Source organism: Phalangium opilio, unplaced genomic scaffold (genome assembly GCF_054372755.1).
Source record: "Phalangium opilio isolate 3A_F unplaced genomic scaffold, DU_Popi_V2 ptg000081l_1, whole genome shotgun sequence".
NCBI classification, from domain to species: Eukaryota; Metazoa; Arthropoda; class Arachnida; order Opiliones; family Phalangiidae; genus Phalangium; species Phalangium opilio.
The window spans coordinates 1,402,784-1,418,440 of NW_028324188.1; the positions used below are offsets into that span (position 1 = coordinate 1,402,784).

The 15,657-nt window shown below is 33.8% G+C and overlaps 4 protein-coding genes across 10 annotated transcripts; 2 read left to right on the top strand and 2 right to left on the bottom strand.

Moving 5' to 3' along the window:
* The first annotated feature begins 120 nt into the window (after positions 1–120).
* Positions 121–2,835, top strand: LOC149653858 (glycerate kinase-like). Of its 3 annotated transcripts, none has more exons than XM_089846801.1 (4): positions 121–247; positions 521–924; positions 1,003–1,175; positions 1,873–2,835. In XM_089846801.1, the coding sequence occupies exons 2-4, from the start codon at positions 525–527 to the stop codon at positions 2,728–2,730; spliced, it is 1,431 nt and encodes a 476-aa protein (XP_089702927.1). In that variant the 5' UTR covers positions 121–247; positions 521–524; the 3' UTR covers positions 2,731–2,835. The 3 variants fall into 3 exon arrangements, with proteins under 3 accessions (XP_089702927.1, XP_089702928.1, XP_089702926.1); XM_089846802.1 differs by having other exon boundaries at positions 241–623; positions 701–924; XM_089846800.1 differs by having other exon boundaries at positions 241–924.
* Miro (mitochondrial Rho GTPase) lies at positions 121–13,757 on the top strand. Of its 5 annotated transcripts, none has more exons than XM_089846794.1 (12): positions 121–247; positions 6,920–7,008; positions 7,090–7,230; positions 7,296–7,393; positions 7,461–7,571; positions 7,641–7,793; positions 8,897–9,456; positions 10,051–10,363; positions 10,446–10,574; positions 10,672–10,868; positions 11,287–11,355; positions 12,805–13,757. In XM_089846794.1, exons 2-12 carry the CDS (start codon positions 6,957–6,959, stop codon positions 12,929–12,931), a joined length of 1,950 nt encoding a protein of 649 aa, XP_089702920.1. In that variant the 5' UTR covers positions 121–247; positions 6,920–6,956; the 3' UTR covers positions 12,932–13,757. The 5 variants fall into 5 exon arrangements, with proteins under 5 accessions (XP_089702920.1, XP_089702921.1, XP_089702919.1 ...); XM_089846795.1 differs by lacking the exon at positions 121–247 and adding an exon at positions 6,374–6,512; XM_089846793.1 differs by lacking the exon at positions 121–247 and adding an exon at positions 6,556–6,768.
* Positions 3,183–5,775, bottom strand: Gint3 (GDI interacting protein 3). The gene is made up of 5 exons (XM_089846803.1): positions 5,555–5,775; positions 5,193–5,490; positions 4,173–4,579; positions 3,727–3,856; positions 3,183–3,660 (listed from the first exon to the last, which is right to left on the bottom strand). The coding sequence occupies exons 1-5, from the start codon at positions 5,773–5,775 to the stop codon at positions 3,418–3,420; spliced, it is 1,299 nt and encodes a 432-aa protein (XP_089702929.1). The 3' UTR covers positions 3,183–3,417.
* Positions 13,699–15,408, bottom strand: Nubp2 (NUBP iron-sulfur cluster assembly factor 2). Its single transcript, XM_089846804.1, has 6 exons — positions 15,272–15,408; positions 14,976–15,183; positions 14,801–14,910; positions 14,579–14,733; positions 14,395–14,505; positions 13,699–13,980 (listed from the first exon to the last, which is right to left on the bottom strand). Exons 1-6 carry the CDS (start codon positions 15,279–15,281, stop codon positions 13,774–13,776), a joined length of 801 nt encoding a protein of 266 aa, XP_089702930.1. The 5' UTR covers positions 15,282–15,408; the 3' UTR covers positions 13,699–13,773.
* Between the last annotated feature and the right edge of the window lie 249 nt (positions 15,409–15,657).

The following is a 15,657-nucleotide window of genomic DNA, read 5'->3' on the forward strand; positions in this document are numbered from 1 at the left end:
ATTAATTTTTAATTAGCATTAGGTTTCTAAAAATCGTTTTTTCGTGGATTTATTGCGATTGTGGTTCGTGAGTATGACTTATATGCAGCCCTTAGCGGCTCAGGCTGGTTGAACTTTGCACAGTAATGGCCGCCACGCCAAGTTGTAGTAGTCTGCGTCGAAGTAACGTGTTTTACCGCTATTTTTAGTCTTTTAATTAATTTTCGTTAATTAGATTAGTTTTTATCGCGTTTATTCCGGACTTAGGGTAAATATACATCACTATTTAATTGGTTTTTAACGTGTTTGATAAGCGATTACGATTAGATGGCTGTTATCGGCCGAAAGTATTTGTTTAAGCGGTTGACTAACCAAGGCTTAGTGAAACAAAGATTTTCTGATTGGATTTCTTATCATAAAATAGATATTGTTTTCGATTTAGAAACAAAAGAAGGGTGTATCGCCAGTCTAAACACGTTACACGTAGCCATATTAAACTTACAAACGTTTAACGCTAATTTCTTATAAAAAAAATGCTTAGAAAAATGCATGTTCGGGATATTTTAAAGTACGGTACTGAGGCGGTTAAGTCCGATGTTTTGATGAAAAACTTTGTTAAACCTTTAGACCACGATAAAATTCAGGTAGAAAAATACGAATATCATTTACATAAAAATATCCATATCGTTGGATTTGGTAAAGCCGTAACTGGTATGTGTAGCGCCTTAGAGAAAGTTGTTAGCGAACATTTAAAGGGTGGTATTATATCTGTTCCAATTGGAATGAAACAAAGCTACATTGTTAATAACCCCGAGAGCAAAATTAAAATTCACGAAGGCGCTAAGAACAATCTTCCAGATAATGATGCCTTAAACGCTGCAAAATCAATTTACAATTACGTTGAATCCCTTTCACCAAATGATTTACTTTTCATTTTAATCAGTGGTAGGGACTTTAAAATATTTTAATTACGCTACTAGTTATTGAAATAGTAACCGTCTGGTTGTTATTTTATGTTTAAAGGCGGGGGATCGGCTTTGTTGCCATATCCCAAGCCTCCAGTAACTTTAGATGATAAGTTACTGGCTACTAAACTACTTACAAGTCGTGGTGCTGATATTAAGGAACTAAATTCAGTTAGGAAACGTTTATCATTGGTTAAAGGCGGAGGTTTGAGCAAAATTGCAAAATGCCAGGTATTTATTTTATTACCTACAGCAGGGTTCATACAAACCTGGAGAACCTCAGGGAAATAAATTGTTGATTTAAAATTCAAGGGAAATTTATAATTTATAGTAAAACTTCAGGGGAAACTCAAGGAAATATATAATTTATAGTAAAATTCAGAGAAAACTCAAGGAAATTTATAATGTTTAGCAAAACTTCAGGGAAAACTCAAGGAAATTTATAGTTTAAGGTAAAACTTCAGGGAAAACTCAGGGAAATATATAATTTAAGGTAAAACTTCAGGGAAAACTCAAGGAAATTTATAATTTAAGGTAAAAATTCAGGGAAAACTCAAGGAAATTTATAGTTTAAGGTAAAAATTCAAGGAAAACTCAAGGAAATTCATAATTTTTAGTAAAATTCAGGGAAAACTCAAGGAAATTTATAGTTTAAGGTAAAAATTCAAGGAAAACTCAAGGAAATTTATAATTTATAGTAAAAATTCAGGGAAATATGTCAGGCTTGAGTAAGTTTGCCATGGAGTAACTAAAAATAAGCAATCCCATTGTTATTACTCCAAAAAATCACTCCAGCATTTATCAGGTGACCATACACCTCGAAATCTCAGGGAAATCAGTTTTCCAGAAGTTGTATGAACCCTGTTACACTATCTTTAATATTTCCTTAACACAACTTATATCTTCTCTCTACAATTCTTTTCTATAGACTGTCGCTCTAATTCTTTCTGACATTGTCAACGATCCTATCGATCTTTTAGCCAGTTCTCCAACAGTCCCTAACACGGATGACCCTTTGCTACCATTAAAAATCCTAGAAAAATACAATTTACGTAGTAGTAGTGACAGTGACATGCCCTCTAGCGTAATTCGCCTCCTATCCAACCTTAACCCCAATGACACCCCGAACTCTCAAAGCAATATTCGCAATCTTATAATCGGTAACAACACAATGGCCCTTAATTCCTGTTACAACAAAGCGGTTGAACTCGGTTACGCAACATATACCTTGACGCGAACCTTAGAAGGTGAGGCCAAAATTGTTGGGGAAACGTTTTCCGAATTAGCTCAAGTAATTGTCCACAAAGATCGCGATTTTGACGCGGTTAAAATGTCAAATGTCTTTAAGAATCTACCGGAAAAGATGAATAGGATAGTAAAGGAAGCCAGGGACGCTTTGGCCAAAGGGGACAGTGTTTGTATCTTAAGTGGGGGAGAGACAACGGTAGTTTTAAACGACACTTATTTCGGTAAAGGCGGACGTAATCAGGAAATGGTTTTATCGTTTTCAATTAAAATTGGGGATCAGTCTAAGGCTGATATTAGTTTCGCGAGTATGGGGACAGATGGAATAGATGGACCCACTGACGCGGCGGGAGCCGTGTCCTATCCTGGTCAAACTAGCTTAGCCATAACGGAAGGATTAGATCCGGAGTTATGTCTAAGTAGGAATGATTCTTATCGGTTTTTTAGTCAGTTTAAGGATGGTGTTGATCATATTAAAACGGGGCATACTGGAACCAACGTAATGGATCTACAAGCTTTGATAATTAAACCCCTTAATTAAATAAGTAATTAAATAAATATGGGGGAATGTAAATTGTATTTTTCTATGGAAACTTCAAAGGTTGTGTATGTTAACTTTAACAAAATAAATTTCGGGAAACCAAAATTTGTCTGTTCTGTTTGTTAATATGATGAGAGAAATTGGCGGGCGCTAACTGTGGCACAGGTTAGGTCGGGTGGGACTCCAAACAATGGGGGAGGAAGAGTCGGACTCAATAGAGCTATCTCAGAAGCCTTAGTGTGACGTTACCCATGTTATTTGCCCACCATAGAACCAACGCGGTACCAAACATGGCCGCCCACTGCCAAAGCTAAGCTTGTGACGTTTTACCTACTATTCCTCCCCCTTTTTTGATGTCGCACCCAACCTAAACTGTGCCACAGTTAGCGCCCGCCAATTTCTCTCAAATTAGTAATTACCCATAATCCTTCTTGATAAATAATAATAACACATTTATTAATTTGAAGGAAACAAATTTATTTCTTTATTTATTTATTTTTACAATCCCGAAAATGTTTTTTTGTGCAACACAAAATATCAATAATATATATACACATTTAATTTTTTTCTTTTAAGTGCTAGAATAATATGAGGCCTTTTAATTTTAAATAATTTTGATTAATCTTGAATACAACGAAAATTTTTAATCATAATTATATTTAATTGAAAGAACACATAGCTTAAATTTTAAAGAGATTTAAGTAAAGCCATAACCTCGGGAATTAAATAACCATCTTCATCGGAGTCGGAATCCCAAACTAAAGTTAGCAGAGCGGCCGGAGCTAATCTTAAATCATTTAATGATAGATTATTATCAGTTAATTTCTCATTCCCTGGTGCCAATAAATGAAATGAACGATCAGGTTCTATCAAATTCTCAGTTATAAACTCGTTAACGGCAGAAAGTGTTTCATTTACACTAAAAGTTCCCTTTAGAATTAAAAAATTAGTTTAATTTTGAAGTTTTTGAGCTAAAAAATAATTAAATTTAATTACCTGTAATATAATCCCATCACTAAATCTAATTCTAATTAAAGAGAATCGATATTTTCTAAGTTCCCTAATGGCATCGCGTTCCCTCATAGCTTTTGTTCTTAACGCAGAGTTTAATTCAACTTCCGCGGCTCTGTAATTAAAATTAAATATAATTAACCTTTTCTTTCTTTCTTTCTTTCTAAGATTGCAACCCAAATTAATTAGCAGTCTTATTCCTGATCAGCGCCACCTACCCATAGCGGTGACTTTGAGAACTACTGTAAGCGGCAAGCCAATCAGATGTCGCGAAAATCTGGTGACGTCACTGACGGGCACTCTGAGGGTTTTAAGAAAATGACGTCACCAGATTTTATCGACATGCTGGTTGGCTTGATGATTACAGTAGTTCTCAAAGTCGCCGCTATGGGTAGGTGGCGCTGATCAGGTATAAGGCTAATTAGTCTTACTTCCTCTCTTGCTCCCTCTTTATTTCATCAACTGTCAAGTTAAAGAACTCGGTAGGTAATGTAATTTTAGCGAGGGCTTGAGCCGGCATCAAAACTTGAACGTTTCTATCCAACTCTGGTTTTATTGGCTCTGCATTTTGTAGAGCGTCAATTAGGCTATTTAGGTATTCTACGTTCTCCATTTTCTCTTCAGGATAAATGAGGAATTCTTCTTGTATTCCATTATCATTAGTGACTTGAACCTTTTCAAAGCCGGCCCCCAATAAAAAGTCCAAAGCTCCGTCTAACGAAGATACTTTTTCTTTAAAAACTTTATTCTCTAATCGAATTTTTCTGTATTTTTCTTCCGTTGGATTATCAACGATGTTTTTCAAATATTTCATCAGGGTTTCAATACCAATTTTGACCTATTAATTATAAATTTGGTCTAAAAATGGTCTAATTTTGTTATAGGTCTTTTTTGACCTATAATTTCTAGTGTGGTCTAGTAAAAATGGTCTAATTTATTAATAGGCCTTTTTAGACCCATATTTTATAGTGTGGTCTAGTGAAAATGGTCTAATTTTGTTAAAGGGCCTTTTTTGACCCATAAATTGGGTCTAAAAATGGTCTAATTTAGTAATAGGCCTTTATAGACCTATAAATTGGGTCTAGGAAATGGTCTAATTTAGTAATAGGCCTTTTTTGACCTATAAATTGGGTCTAAAAATGGTCTAATTTAGTAATAGGCCTTTTTTGACCTACATATTATAGTGTGTCTAGTAAAAATGGTCTGATTTAGTAATAGGCCTTTTTTGACCTACATATTATAGTGTGTCTAGTAAAAATGGTCTGATTTAGTAATAGGCCTTTATAGACTTATGAATTTGGTCTAAAAATGGTCTAATTTAGTAATAGGCCTTTTTTGACCTATAAATTGGGTCTAAAAATGGTCTAATTTAGTAATAGGCCTTTTTTGACCTATAAATTATAGTGTTGTATAAAAATGGTCTAATTTTGTAATAAAAATAGGCCAATTACCTTATTTTTATCAGAATTACAGGTGTGTATGATAAGACAAGCTGATAAAGCTCTTTCATCTTCAATGCTTAATTGTTCATATAGAAAATTTCGTATCTTTTGCCTCATATCTTCTTTAGGCAAGACATCGGGGCCCACTAAGGGGCATTTAAAGTAAACACCGGTAACTGTCAACACTTCTGGACCTTCTAAAGAAACTTCTTTAGGTCCAGGTCTTTGACATTCCTCCTCCTCCTTCAATTGTTGACGTTCTAATTCTAATTCCTTTTTAGCTTGAGCTCTTATAGCTGATAAGGACCTAATGATATTCATGTTCAATATTAATTAATTCCATGTTTAATAATGAACATCTACTAACTAACCAATTAGGATTTTTATTCTTTTGTTGATCAGCTTCTATTCTGGCTAAAGCAGCTGCCCCTGCGCGTTGAGCTCCTTCGGAAGGGTTTTGTCTAGAAACTGGTTTACTATCCCGACTTTTTTTATCTGATCTTTGATTAGGGTTTTCAGAAGCTAAGGTCCTTCCTTGCCCCGCCTGACTAAACTTTTTATCCTTTCTAAGTTTCTCAAAAAACTTCTTCATCTTTACAATTTTATAGTTAGGCTTAGCGTTTCTTTATCTTAAATTCTGGGTGTGTAATCATGGGGTAATTTTAAATTACGATTTTCCTCTATGAAGTCTTCTAAGGTATGGTTAGAAACTGTAAAAGTAGCGACAGTTCTTTTCTAAGGCTTCTAAAGACTAGGTACACTACTAATTATGGACCCTAAGGTACATACCTGACTTGGTGAAACGTTCAGATATGCGACAACCAAACTTTCCCCAAGCAATCCAAATTAAAACCACGCAAATTAAGAGAATACTAGTGAAAACTCTTATTATGCTTAGCTGAAATTCGTCCACGCTGTTTAAGATATTGGCAGTTTCTTCGAATAAAGAACGGCCAATATCTACGAAGTTTTCTAATGATGAACTGTACTCTAAGCCTTGGTTTTCGGGTTCTACAAAATTTGATTCGTGCAAAACTTTATTCGATGCAACTTCTATGTTGGCTTTATCACCGGAATTCATTAAAACTAACTTTAATTAAATATTTCTGCGTAAAATTTCAACATCAATTCGTCATTAATCTGTCAAAATGAATCATAATCTAATAAACGTCATTCGCCGATTGCATAAGAGAAGCCATTTTTTAGACTAAAATTGACCCTTGACCTATAAAGGCTGTGCATCATAGGGTAGACAGCCGTAAGAACAACTATTTCAAAAAGCCGAAATAACAAAAGACCAACTACTGCGTGCGTTCAGATGGGTCCACCGTGAGTAACTGGTTCTTAATATATTAATGAAGTGATAGTTTGCTCCGAACGCATTCATGATAGATTCCAAACAAGTAGTCCCGCGAAAAGGGCAACGATTTTAGTGACCGGGTTTTGCTGAAACGTTCTCACGTTGTTTCACGTCGTAAAATGATAAAAATTAATTGAAATTAAGTTAAAATTTGTAAATATTTCATTCTTTAAGTGTATAATTAGTTTTAAATTTAATATTTCAAAATAAATTTCTATTTGTCATGTAAGTTTCTTTCGTTGAAGTAAATTTTCGTAACGTTTTCCCTAAGCCTTGGCCATAGGGTCAAGGTCAAAAAACCCAAAATTCATGTGTTTATTATTAAATTCTTTAATTAATTAATATAATTAATAATATTTAATCGTTTCTGACGCAGTATGTTGTAAAGTAAAGGCTTAAAACATTAAAACACTATGGGTAAAGTCGGAACAAGGAAGGATGTTCGAATTCTGTTGGTTGGTGAACGTAAGTTCCGTTAACTTTTTGAATATAAACTTAATTAATATCATGGGTAACACCTCAATATCTTAACTCTCGATATCATAGCGGGTGTGGGCAAAACCTCGCTCATTTTATCATTGGTCAGCGAGGAATTTCCTGATGAGGTGCCACCCAGAGCTGAAGAAATTACAATCCCGGCTGATGTCACACCCGAGAAAGTTCCCACTCACATAGTTGATTATTCTTGTAAGTTAATTATGATTTAATCTCAATTAAAATTAAGTTTTAACCTTAATTATTAACTCTAATAGCCCAAGAACAGGAGGAAAGTACTTTAGTTGATGAAATAAGCAAAGCAAATGTAATATGCATTGTTTATTCCGTTGATGACGATGATACAATTGATAAAGTAAGTTTAATTTAACTTAATTAATTTATACTTAATTACAATTAGTTTTAAGCTTATTATTCTTTAGATAACTTCGTATTGGTTGCCATTTATACGGGAACATTTGGGTGAGGAGCACAATACACCAGTTGTTTTAGTTGGAAACAAAGTTGATCTATTAGACTACAGTTCGTTAGATGTAAGCCTTGGATATTATATTATGATTATTATATTAATTAGGGCTAATTAACTTAATTTTTTATCCTAGATGATTATTCCAATTATGAATCAATATGTCGAGGTGGAAACTTGCGTTGAATGTTCAGCTAAAACTATGAAGAATGTCTCCGAGTTGTTTTACTATGCTCAAAAAGCAGTTTTGCACCCGACAGGACCACTTTATATACCTGAAGAAAGAGATGTAAGTTGACAACAACAGTTTTTGACCTATTAAAGGCTTAAGTTCAAAGGTCATTTATTAATTCCACAGTTTTTGACCTATTAAAGGTTTAAGTTGAAAGGTCATTTATTCTATTAGCTCTAGAGTTTTTGACCTATTAAAGGTTTAAATTGAAAGGTCATTTGCTCTAATTCCACAGTTTTTGACCTATTAAAGGCTTAAGTTCAAAGGTCATTTATTAATTCCACAGTTTTTGACCTATTAAAGGCTTAAGTTCAAAGGTCATTTATTAATTCCACAGTTTTTGACCTATTAAAGGCTTAAGTTCAAAGGTCATTTATTAATTCCACAGTTTTTGACCTATTAAAGGCTTAAGTTCAAAGGTCATTTATTAATTCCACAGTTTTTGACCTATTAAAGGCTTAAGTTCAAAGGTCATTTATTAATTCCACAGTTTTTGACCTATTAAAGGCTTAAGTTCAAAGGTCATTTATTAATTCCACAGTTTTTGACCTATTAAAGGCTTAAGTTCAAAGGTCATTTATTAATTCCACAGTTTTTGACCTAATGAAGGCTTAAGTTGAAAGGTCAATTGCAATATTAATTCCACAATTTTGACCTAATAAAGGTTTAAGTTGAAAGGTCATTCCTTTGTTTTGACCTAATAAAGGTTTAAGTTGAAAGGTCATTCCTTTGTTTTGACAAAGGCTTAAATTGAAAGGTCGTTCCTTTGTTTTGACAAAGGCTTAAGTTGAAAGGTCATTCCTTTGTTTTGACAAAGGCTTAAGTTGAAAGGTCATTCCTTTGTTTTGACAAAGGCTTAAGTTGAAAGGTCATTCCTTTGTTTTGACAAAGGCTTAAATTGAAAGGTCATTCCTTTGTTTTGACAAAGGCTTAAATTGAAAGGTCATTCCTTTGTTTTGACAAAGGCTTAAGTGAAAGGTAATTTTCCTCTATTAATTCCACAGTTTTGACAAAGGCTTAATTTGAAAGGTCATTTTCCTCTATTAATTCCACAGTTTTGACAAAGGCTTAATTTGAAAGCTCGTTTTGCTCTATTAATTCCTCAGTTTTGACAAATGCTTAGGTTGAAAGTTCATTTTCCCCTATTAATTTTTATTTAGCTGACTGATAAATGTCGAACAGCTTTAACCCGCGTTTTCAAAATATGCGATTACGATAATGATGGGTCTTTAAGTGACTATGAATTGAATCAATTTCAACGTCGCTGTTTCAATTCCCCGCTTCAACCCCAAGCCCTAGACGATGTTAAGACTCTAGTCAAAAAGAATATTGAAGAAGGAGTGGATGAAAATGGTTTAACATTGGAAGGATTCCTTTTCCTTCATACATTATTTATTCAAAGAGGGCGCCACGAAACTACTTGGACTGTCCTTAGGAAGTTTGGTTACGATGACAGTTTGCAATTGGCCAAGGATTACTTATGTCCTCCTTTAAAGCTTCAATTGGGCGTCAGCACAGAGCTAACGCATCAAGGGTATCATTTTTTAACGACGCTCTTTGAGAAGCACGATACCGATAAAGATAATTGCCTCAGTCCTACTGAACTTCAAAGTTTATTTGAAATTTGTCCCGTTAATCCTTGGGGACCTAATATGGCCAATACCGTTCCTACCAATGAGTTTGGATGGATTACTTTGCAAGGATATCTTTGTCAATGGACGTAAGTTTAATTTTAAATTAATTTTTTGGGGGGGGGGGGTTACGTACTGTTGGAACAGTGTTTAGCAGACGACAGAGGGTAGCCATCTTGAAATTTATACCGGATTAGGCCTAATTTAGGGTTTTGTCCGATTTACTGCGTAAATTAGGGTTTGGGGCCCAGATTTTCACAGAATTAGACCCAAATTAGGGTTTGTGGCCCAGATTTTCACAGAATTAGACTCAAATTAGGGTTTGGGGCCCGGATTTTCACGGAATTAGACTCAAATTAGGGTTTGGGGCCCGGATTTATACAGAATTAGACCCAAATTAGGGTTTGGGCCCGGATTTTCTCAGAATTAGACCCAATTAGGGTTTGGGGCCCGGATTTTCACAGAATTAGATCCAAATTGGGGTTTGGGGCCCGGATTTTCACAGAATTAGACCCATATTAGGGTTTGGGGCCCGAATTTATACAGAATTAGACCCAAATTAGGGTTTTGGGCCCTGGTTTATACAGAATTAGTACTAAATTAGGGTTTATTCAGAATTAGGCCTAAATTAGGGTTTTGTAGCTTATACAAAGGCCTAAATCTTGCTCTTTCACACCTTAAAGGTTAACAACGGCGACTGATGTAACAAAAACACTAGAATATCTCGCGTATTTGGGCTATATCAATAGCCCAGAAGAAAACCAATTATCAGCTGTACAAGTCACTAGACAAAAACAAATAGACCTACAAAAACGTCAAACTAGTCGCAACGTTTTCCATTGTCACGTAATTGGGCCTCAAGGGGCCGGTAAAACGTCATTCATGCAAGGGTTTCTGGGAAAAACGTTAGAGGAGCAAGTTGGCATAAATAAAGCTCATTTGTCACCTTATACCGTCAATTCTGTACAAGTTTATGGTCAAGAAAAATACCTCATCGTGAGTTTCCACTTCTCTACCATATTAATTAATGAAATATAGGCCTAATTCATTTAAATCTTAATTTTAATTACGTTTCTAGCTTCACGAAATTGATATATTTTCTTTAAATGATAATTTAACACCCCCTGAGCTTTTATGTGACGTAGTTTGCTTGGTTTATGACGCGGGTCATCCCAGGTCCTTTGAGTACATTGCTAGGATATTTATTGTAAGTTTTACAATAACTTCTTAATTTTTATTACTTTAATCTAATTTAATTAATTGACTTTATTTGTTCTATATATCATTTATTATTTATAAATTAGAAACATTTCAGTGAAAGTTCAGTTCCCGTTTTAATTGTGGCTGGCAAACGCGACCTTCCAAGTGTCCGACAAGAATATGTTCTTCAACCGGAACAATTTTGCGCTAAACACAAGTTACCCCCTCCCCAGCCCTTCTCCGTCAGTTGCACTGTTAGAAAGGACCTTTACGTTAAATTAGCTACAATGGCCGCTTATCCGTAAGTTAATTTTTTTTTTAATTTTTTAACCCTTTTTTTATTTATTTTTTAACTTAAATTCTTATTTTTTAACTTAAATTTGGTTTTAAACTTTTAATTTTAAACCTTTTTCCAATTAAATACCTAAATAGAACACATTTACACTAGCTTTAAGCTTTCCACCAACAAAAAAGTTCAAAAATTTTAAATTTAGACGTTTTTAGACCAAAGTAGGCTTAGCATATTTTTTCAGAGTTAGGCTTAGCGATTTTTATCTATTTTTTCAAGTTAGGCTTAGCGTTTTTCGTCGGGAATATTTTTCCGTTGTTCTAAACTCAATTTTTTCAAGTTAGGCTTAGCGTTTTTTGTTCAAATTTTTTCCGTTGGGAATATTTTTTTTTTATTTATTTATTCTAAAACGTGTGCGGCTATTTCATAGCAACCTTCGACGGTTGGTTCATATCCTTCTGGTCAAACCAACGCCTTCCTGGCTCTCCCAACATTTCAGGTTTTTGTTAATTACTCTTCTATTTTAATGAGCTAGCCGTCGGTGTTTGCCAAAAAAAAAAAATCGCATGAAACTTTTATTTTTTAATGCCTGTAGTTGGGACGAGTAGGAAATCAGCTTAATTTAGGCCTTTTTTTATTTAAATATAGAAGTTTTTTTTAATCCACCTTATTCCCTTTCGCCGGAAGTTAGGCTTAGCTCGGGATTCATGGGGGTGAGTAGCGGGAAGAAATTGGTCTGTCGTCTGCTACATAAGCCAATAATATGTACTGTAACGGACGACGGACCAATTTCTTCCCGCTACTCACCCCCATGAATCCCGAGCTAAGCCTAACTTCCGGCGAAAGGGAATAAGGTGGATTGAGTTTAGTAGTTTTAGGTTCGCCCCTCCCCTATTCCTAGCTTGCCGCCATTTTGTTGGTAAATGCCGTAGTTATAGGAAAATAGTTGAAATTTATTTTTTGAATGTTGCACAAGGGTTTATTTTTAATTTAAAGGCTTAATTAACTAAAATTATCTTGGTTAATTAATGTTTAAGGGAATGCGGAGACTTTTGTTTAATTTTCATGTCAGCTAAAGCTGGTTTTAAGTTTTAAAGCAAAGGCTTAGCGGAAATTAAGTTCATTTTGAGCTATATAAAGAAATTTAGACCAAATTAAAACTTTAAACCCAAATTTTAGACATATTTTGGCTTTTAAACTTAAATAGGACCAAATTTTAGACATTTTTTTGGCTTTTAAACTTAAATAGGACCAAATTTAATATGTTTTAAAGCAAAGGCTTAACAGAAATTAAGTTCATTTTGCGCTATATAAAGAAATTTAGACCAAATTAAAACTTTAAACCCAAATTTTAGACATATTTTGGCTTTTAAACTTAAATAGGACCAAATTTTAGACATTTTTTTGGCTTTTAAACTTAAATAGGACCAAATTTTAGACATTTTTTGGCTTTTAAACTTAAATAGGACCAAATTTTAGACATATTTTGGCTTTTAAACTTAAATAGGACCAAATTTTAGACATTTTTTGGCTTTTAAACTTAAATAGGACCAAATTTAATACATATTACATCACTAACACTATATTGAGAGTAATTTATACATGTTAATTAAGCTCTATCATTAGTAATTAATTATAACGATTAGTAAACACGACCCAAAACATTAAGTTAGTTTTTTAGAAACACTTACGTGGTTTTTATTCATGTTTTTCAATTCTCACATGAATGCATTCATTGCTATAGATAGAGAAGTCTTGCATTTTTGATTATCTTCACTATTTTTAAACGCTTGCAATTACTTGCCAATGAAATGCAACACAAATATTAGTAATTTAGTTGCCCTTTTATTAAATATATTAAAATTAAAATTACACGATCTACCTACTGATTTTGGTTACCATGGTTACCATCCCCCCCCCCTTTGTTTCTTTCTATCTTCCGCTAAAGGCATCTGAAATACACGACATTTTCACCCGATACCATGATATGGTTGAAAGCGGGAATAGGAATGGCCGCTGTTGCTCTTGTTAGCTTGTTCTTGGTGAAAATAATGAAATCTACGCATCCGAGGTAACTTACAAACATTCAAAATGAAATTAGTATAAAACGCGTTATCGGGACGTCAAAAGCTGCTTCCCAGAGACTGAAACTTTTCTTCACTCGTTTAGAGTTGTTTTATAAATAAAAGAGTGAAGTATAATAATATTAATATTGAACTTAACGCGGTAAACAAACAAACAAATAAACAAATAAACAAACAAACAAACATCCAAATATCTATTTTAAATTCTGGTCAGAACGTGAAAGAAAAAATTAATTGCCTGAAAATCTCTAGAATTTTTCCGGAAATATCTTCAAAAATTAAATTTAATTAAGTTATTTAAGTTGTAATTAATTAATTAATTAATTAATTAATTAAAATTTAATTAAGTTATTTAAGTTGTAATTAATTAATTAATTAATTTATTAGAATTGGCGGCGCTTAATTACGCGCGAAAAACTATATATTTAAAATTAAATTAAACCACTGCCTAAATAGATTAATTTTTTTGAATTAATCATTGAACTATAAATAATAATAATAAAAAATAATAATATCAAGTTTATTAGAGATAGTTTATTAATTATTTTGTGGCCGGGTTTGGTTGGTTGGCGTTTACTGAAAGAATGATTGTTTAAGTCTGGGAAGGAATATGATATGTAAATTAGTTTAATTATAATTAGGTTGTGTTTAATTATCTTCCTTTTTCTTATTTATTTTGAAAGGAAAATAATTTAATTAAAGTCTGAATTAAAAAGAAAAAAAACATTAAATTATATAAATTAATTAAATTCAATTGATTTGATTTGAAATCTTTTTATTCGTGAAAAATAAACAAAAGTTTTTTTATTTAATTTAATTTACATCAAATTAATTTAATTGGTTACAGTATTGATTAAAGTTTCAGCTATTTTAAGGAATGCTCCTTGAGCTACTGAGGTTTCAAATTTTTCTGCAAAGTTATCTCCACGTTCTAGGCATTTTGTTAATTCAGGGTCTAAAGGAACTGAGCCTAAAAATGGAACGTTAGTTTGCGTTGCAAGGGATTCTCCGCCCCCTTTTGAGAATATATTTGTAGTTTCCTAGAAGAATTTTGCAAATTAAAAGGTTTGTAGTGAGATTCAGAACCAAAATGGCGGCGCAGCATTTTGAGTTAAGGTTTAAGCCTTGGCCAAGATTTCTTTGTTCTCCATTTCTCCAATTCCAGTATAATAAAAAAATGCTTATTTCTAGGCCTGGTAAGAGCCAAGAAATTCCCATTGTCGTCTGCTTAGTTTTCAGCAAAATCCCTAAGCCTTGGCCAACTTTTCAGCAAAATCCCTAAGCCTTGGCCAAGATTTCTTTGTTCTCCAATTCCAGTATAATAAAAAAATGCTTATTTCTAGGCCTGGTAAAAGCCAAGAAATTCCCATTGTCGTCTGCTTAGTTTTCAGCAAAATCCCTAAGCCTTGGCCAAGTTTTTCCCCATAACTCTAACTCTAGCAATTAAAACTTACATTACAACATGGACAAACAAAACCACTCATATTTTCGACGATTCCCAATATTTTAATGCCAGTTTTACGACAAAATGTTAGTTCCCTACGAACATCCCCTACAGCTACTGCCTTTAGAGTTTAGAGTTAGAAAAAAAATTAAGTTAAACCCTTGATTATAAACTAATTAAGTTTATTTAATTACTTGGGGGGTTGTGACTAAGACAGCTCCATCAATATTATATTCTTGTAAGGCCTCAACCACTGAAATATGTTCATCAGAAGTTCCAGGTGGTGTATCAATAATTAAGTAGTCTTGTTCACCCCAATTAACATCAGTTAAAAACTGTTTAATCATGGCTAAGGATGTTTAATGTTAATTAAATTAAAGTGTTATTTTATGGCGTGGGAATAGTTATTTCCTAACCATTTTTCTTAGGACCCCGCCAAATTACTGGTTCATTACGATTGTGTAGTAAGAAACCAATAGACATAACAGATAATCTTTGTTCTGTATCAAAGTATACAGGTACCCAACTAATGAATGGACATTATAACTGTTTAATTAAGGTATTGCTAAACCTAATTACATGTTTAATTACCCCTCTTCGCACTGGTGTACGTCTTTATCTTCTAAATTAAGCATTTTAGGGATACTGGGACCACACAGGTCTATATCCAATAAGCCTACCTTTTTGCCCATTTTCTTAAGGGTTAGGGCTAACTGCGTAGCAACGGTGCTTTTTCCAACACCTCCTTTACCCGATAACACCAAAATAACATGTTTAACACCAGGTAGAAGCGGTGAATCTATGATAAACATGATTTTTATGTAAAAATCGGGGTTAACAAGCCTCCATAATTAGTTTAAACTTGGCGGTAAACGTTTAAAACCCACCTTTCGCCATTTTTAAAGATCCTGAAGAGAGCGTTCAGTACACATAAACCGGTTACTTCGGTACTAACGAAACTAAGATAATACTGGACAATACGACTCTTCCTGTTTATATTCCTGAACACACCGTTGGTTCCCGCCTTTAATATTTGAAACAGACACCCATTGACCGCGTAAACAATAAGCCACCCTAAAGGCTCGTTTTCATAGAAGCTAGAAAATTCGAAAACGCTCACGCTTCACGAGCTTGAATACGCGCGGTAATGTATTTTTTTCGAACGTTTCCGCTTTCGCTCGATATTTTCACGCAACTCGCGCCTATGAAAACGATCCTTAAGAAAGCGTTCAGTACACATAAACCGGTTACTTCGGTACTCGCGAAAACATGA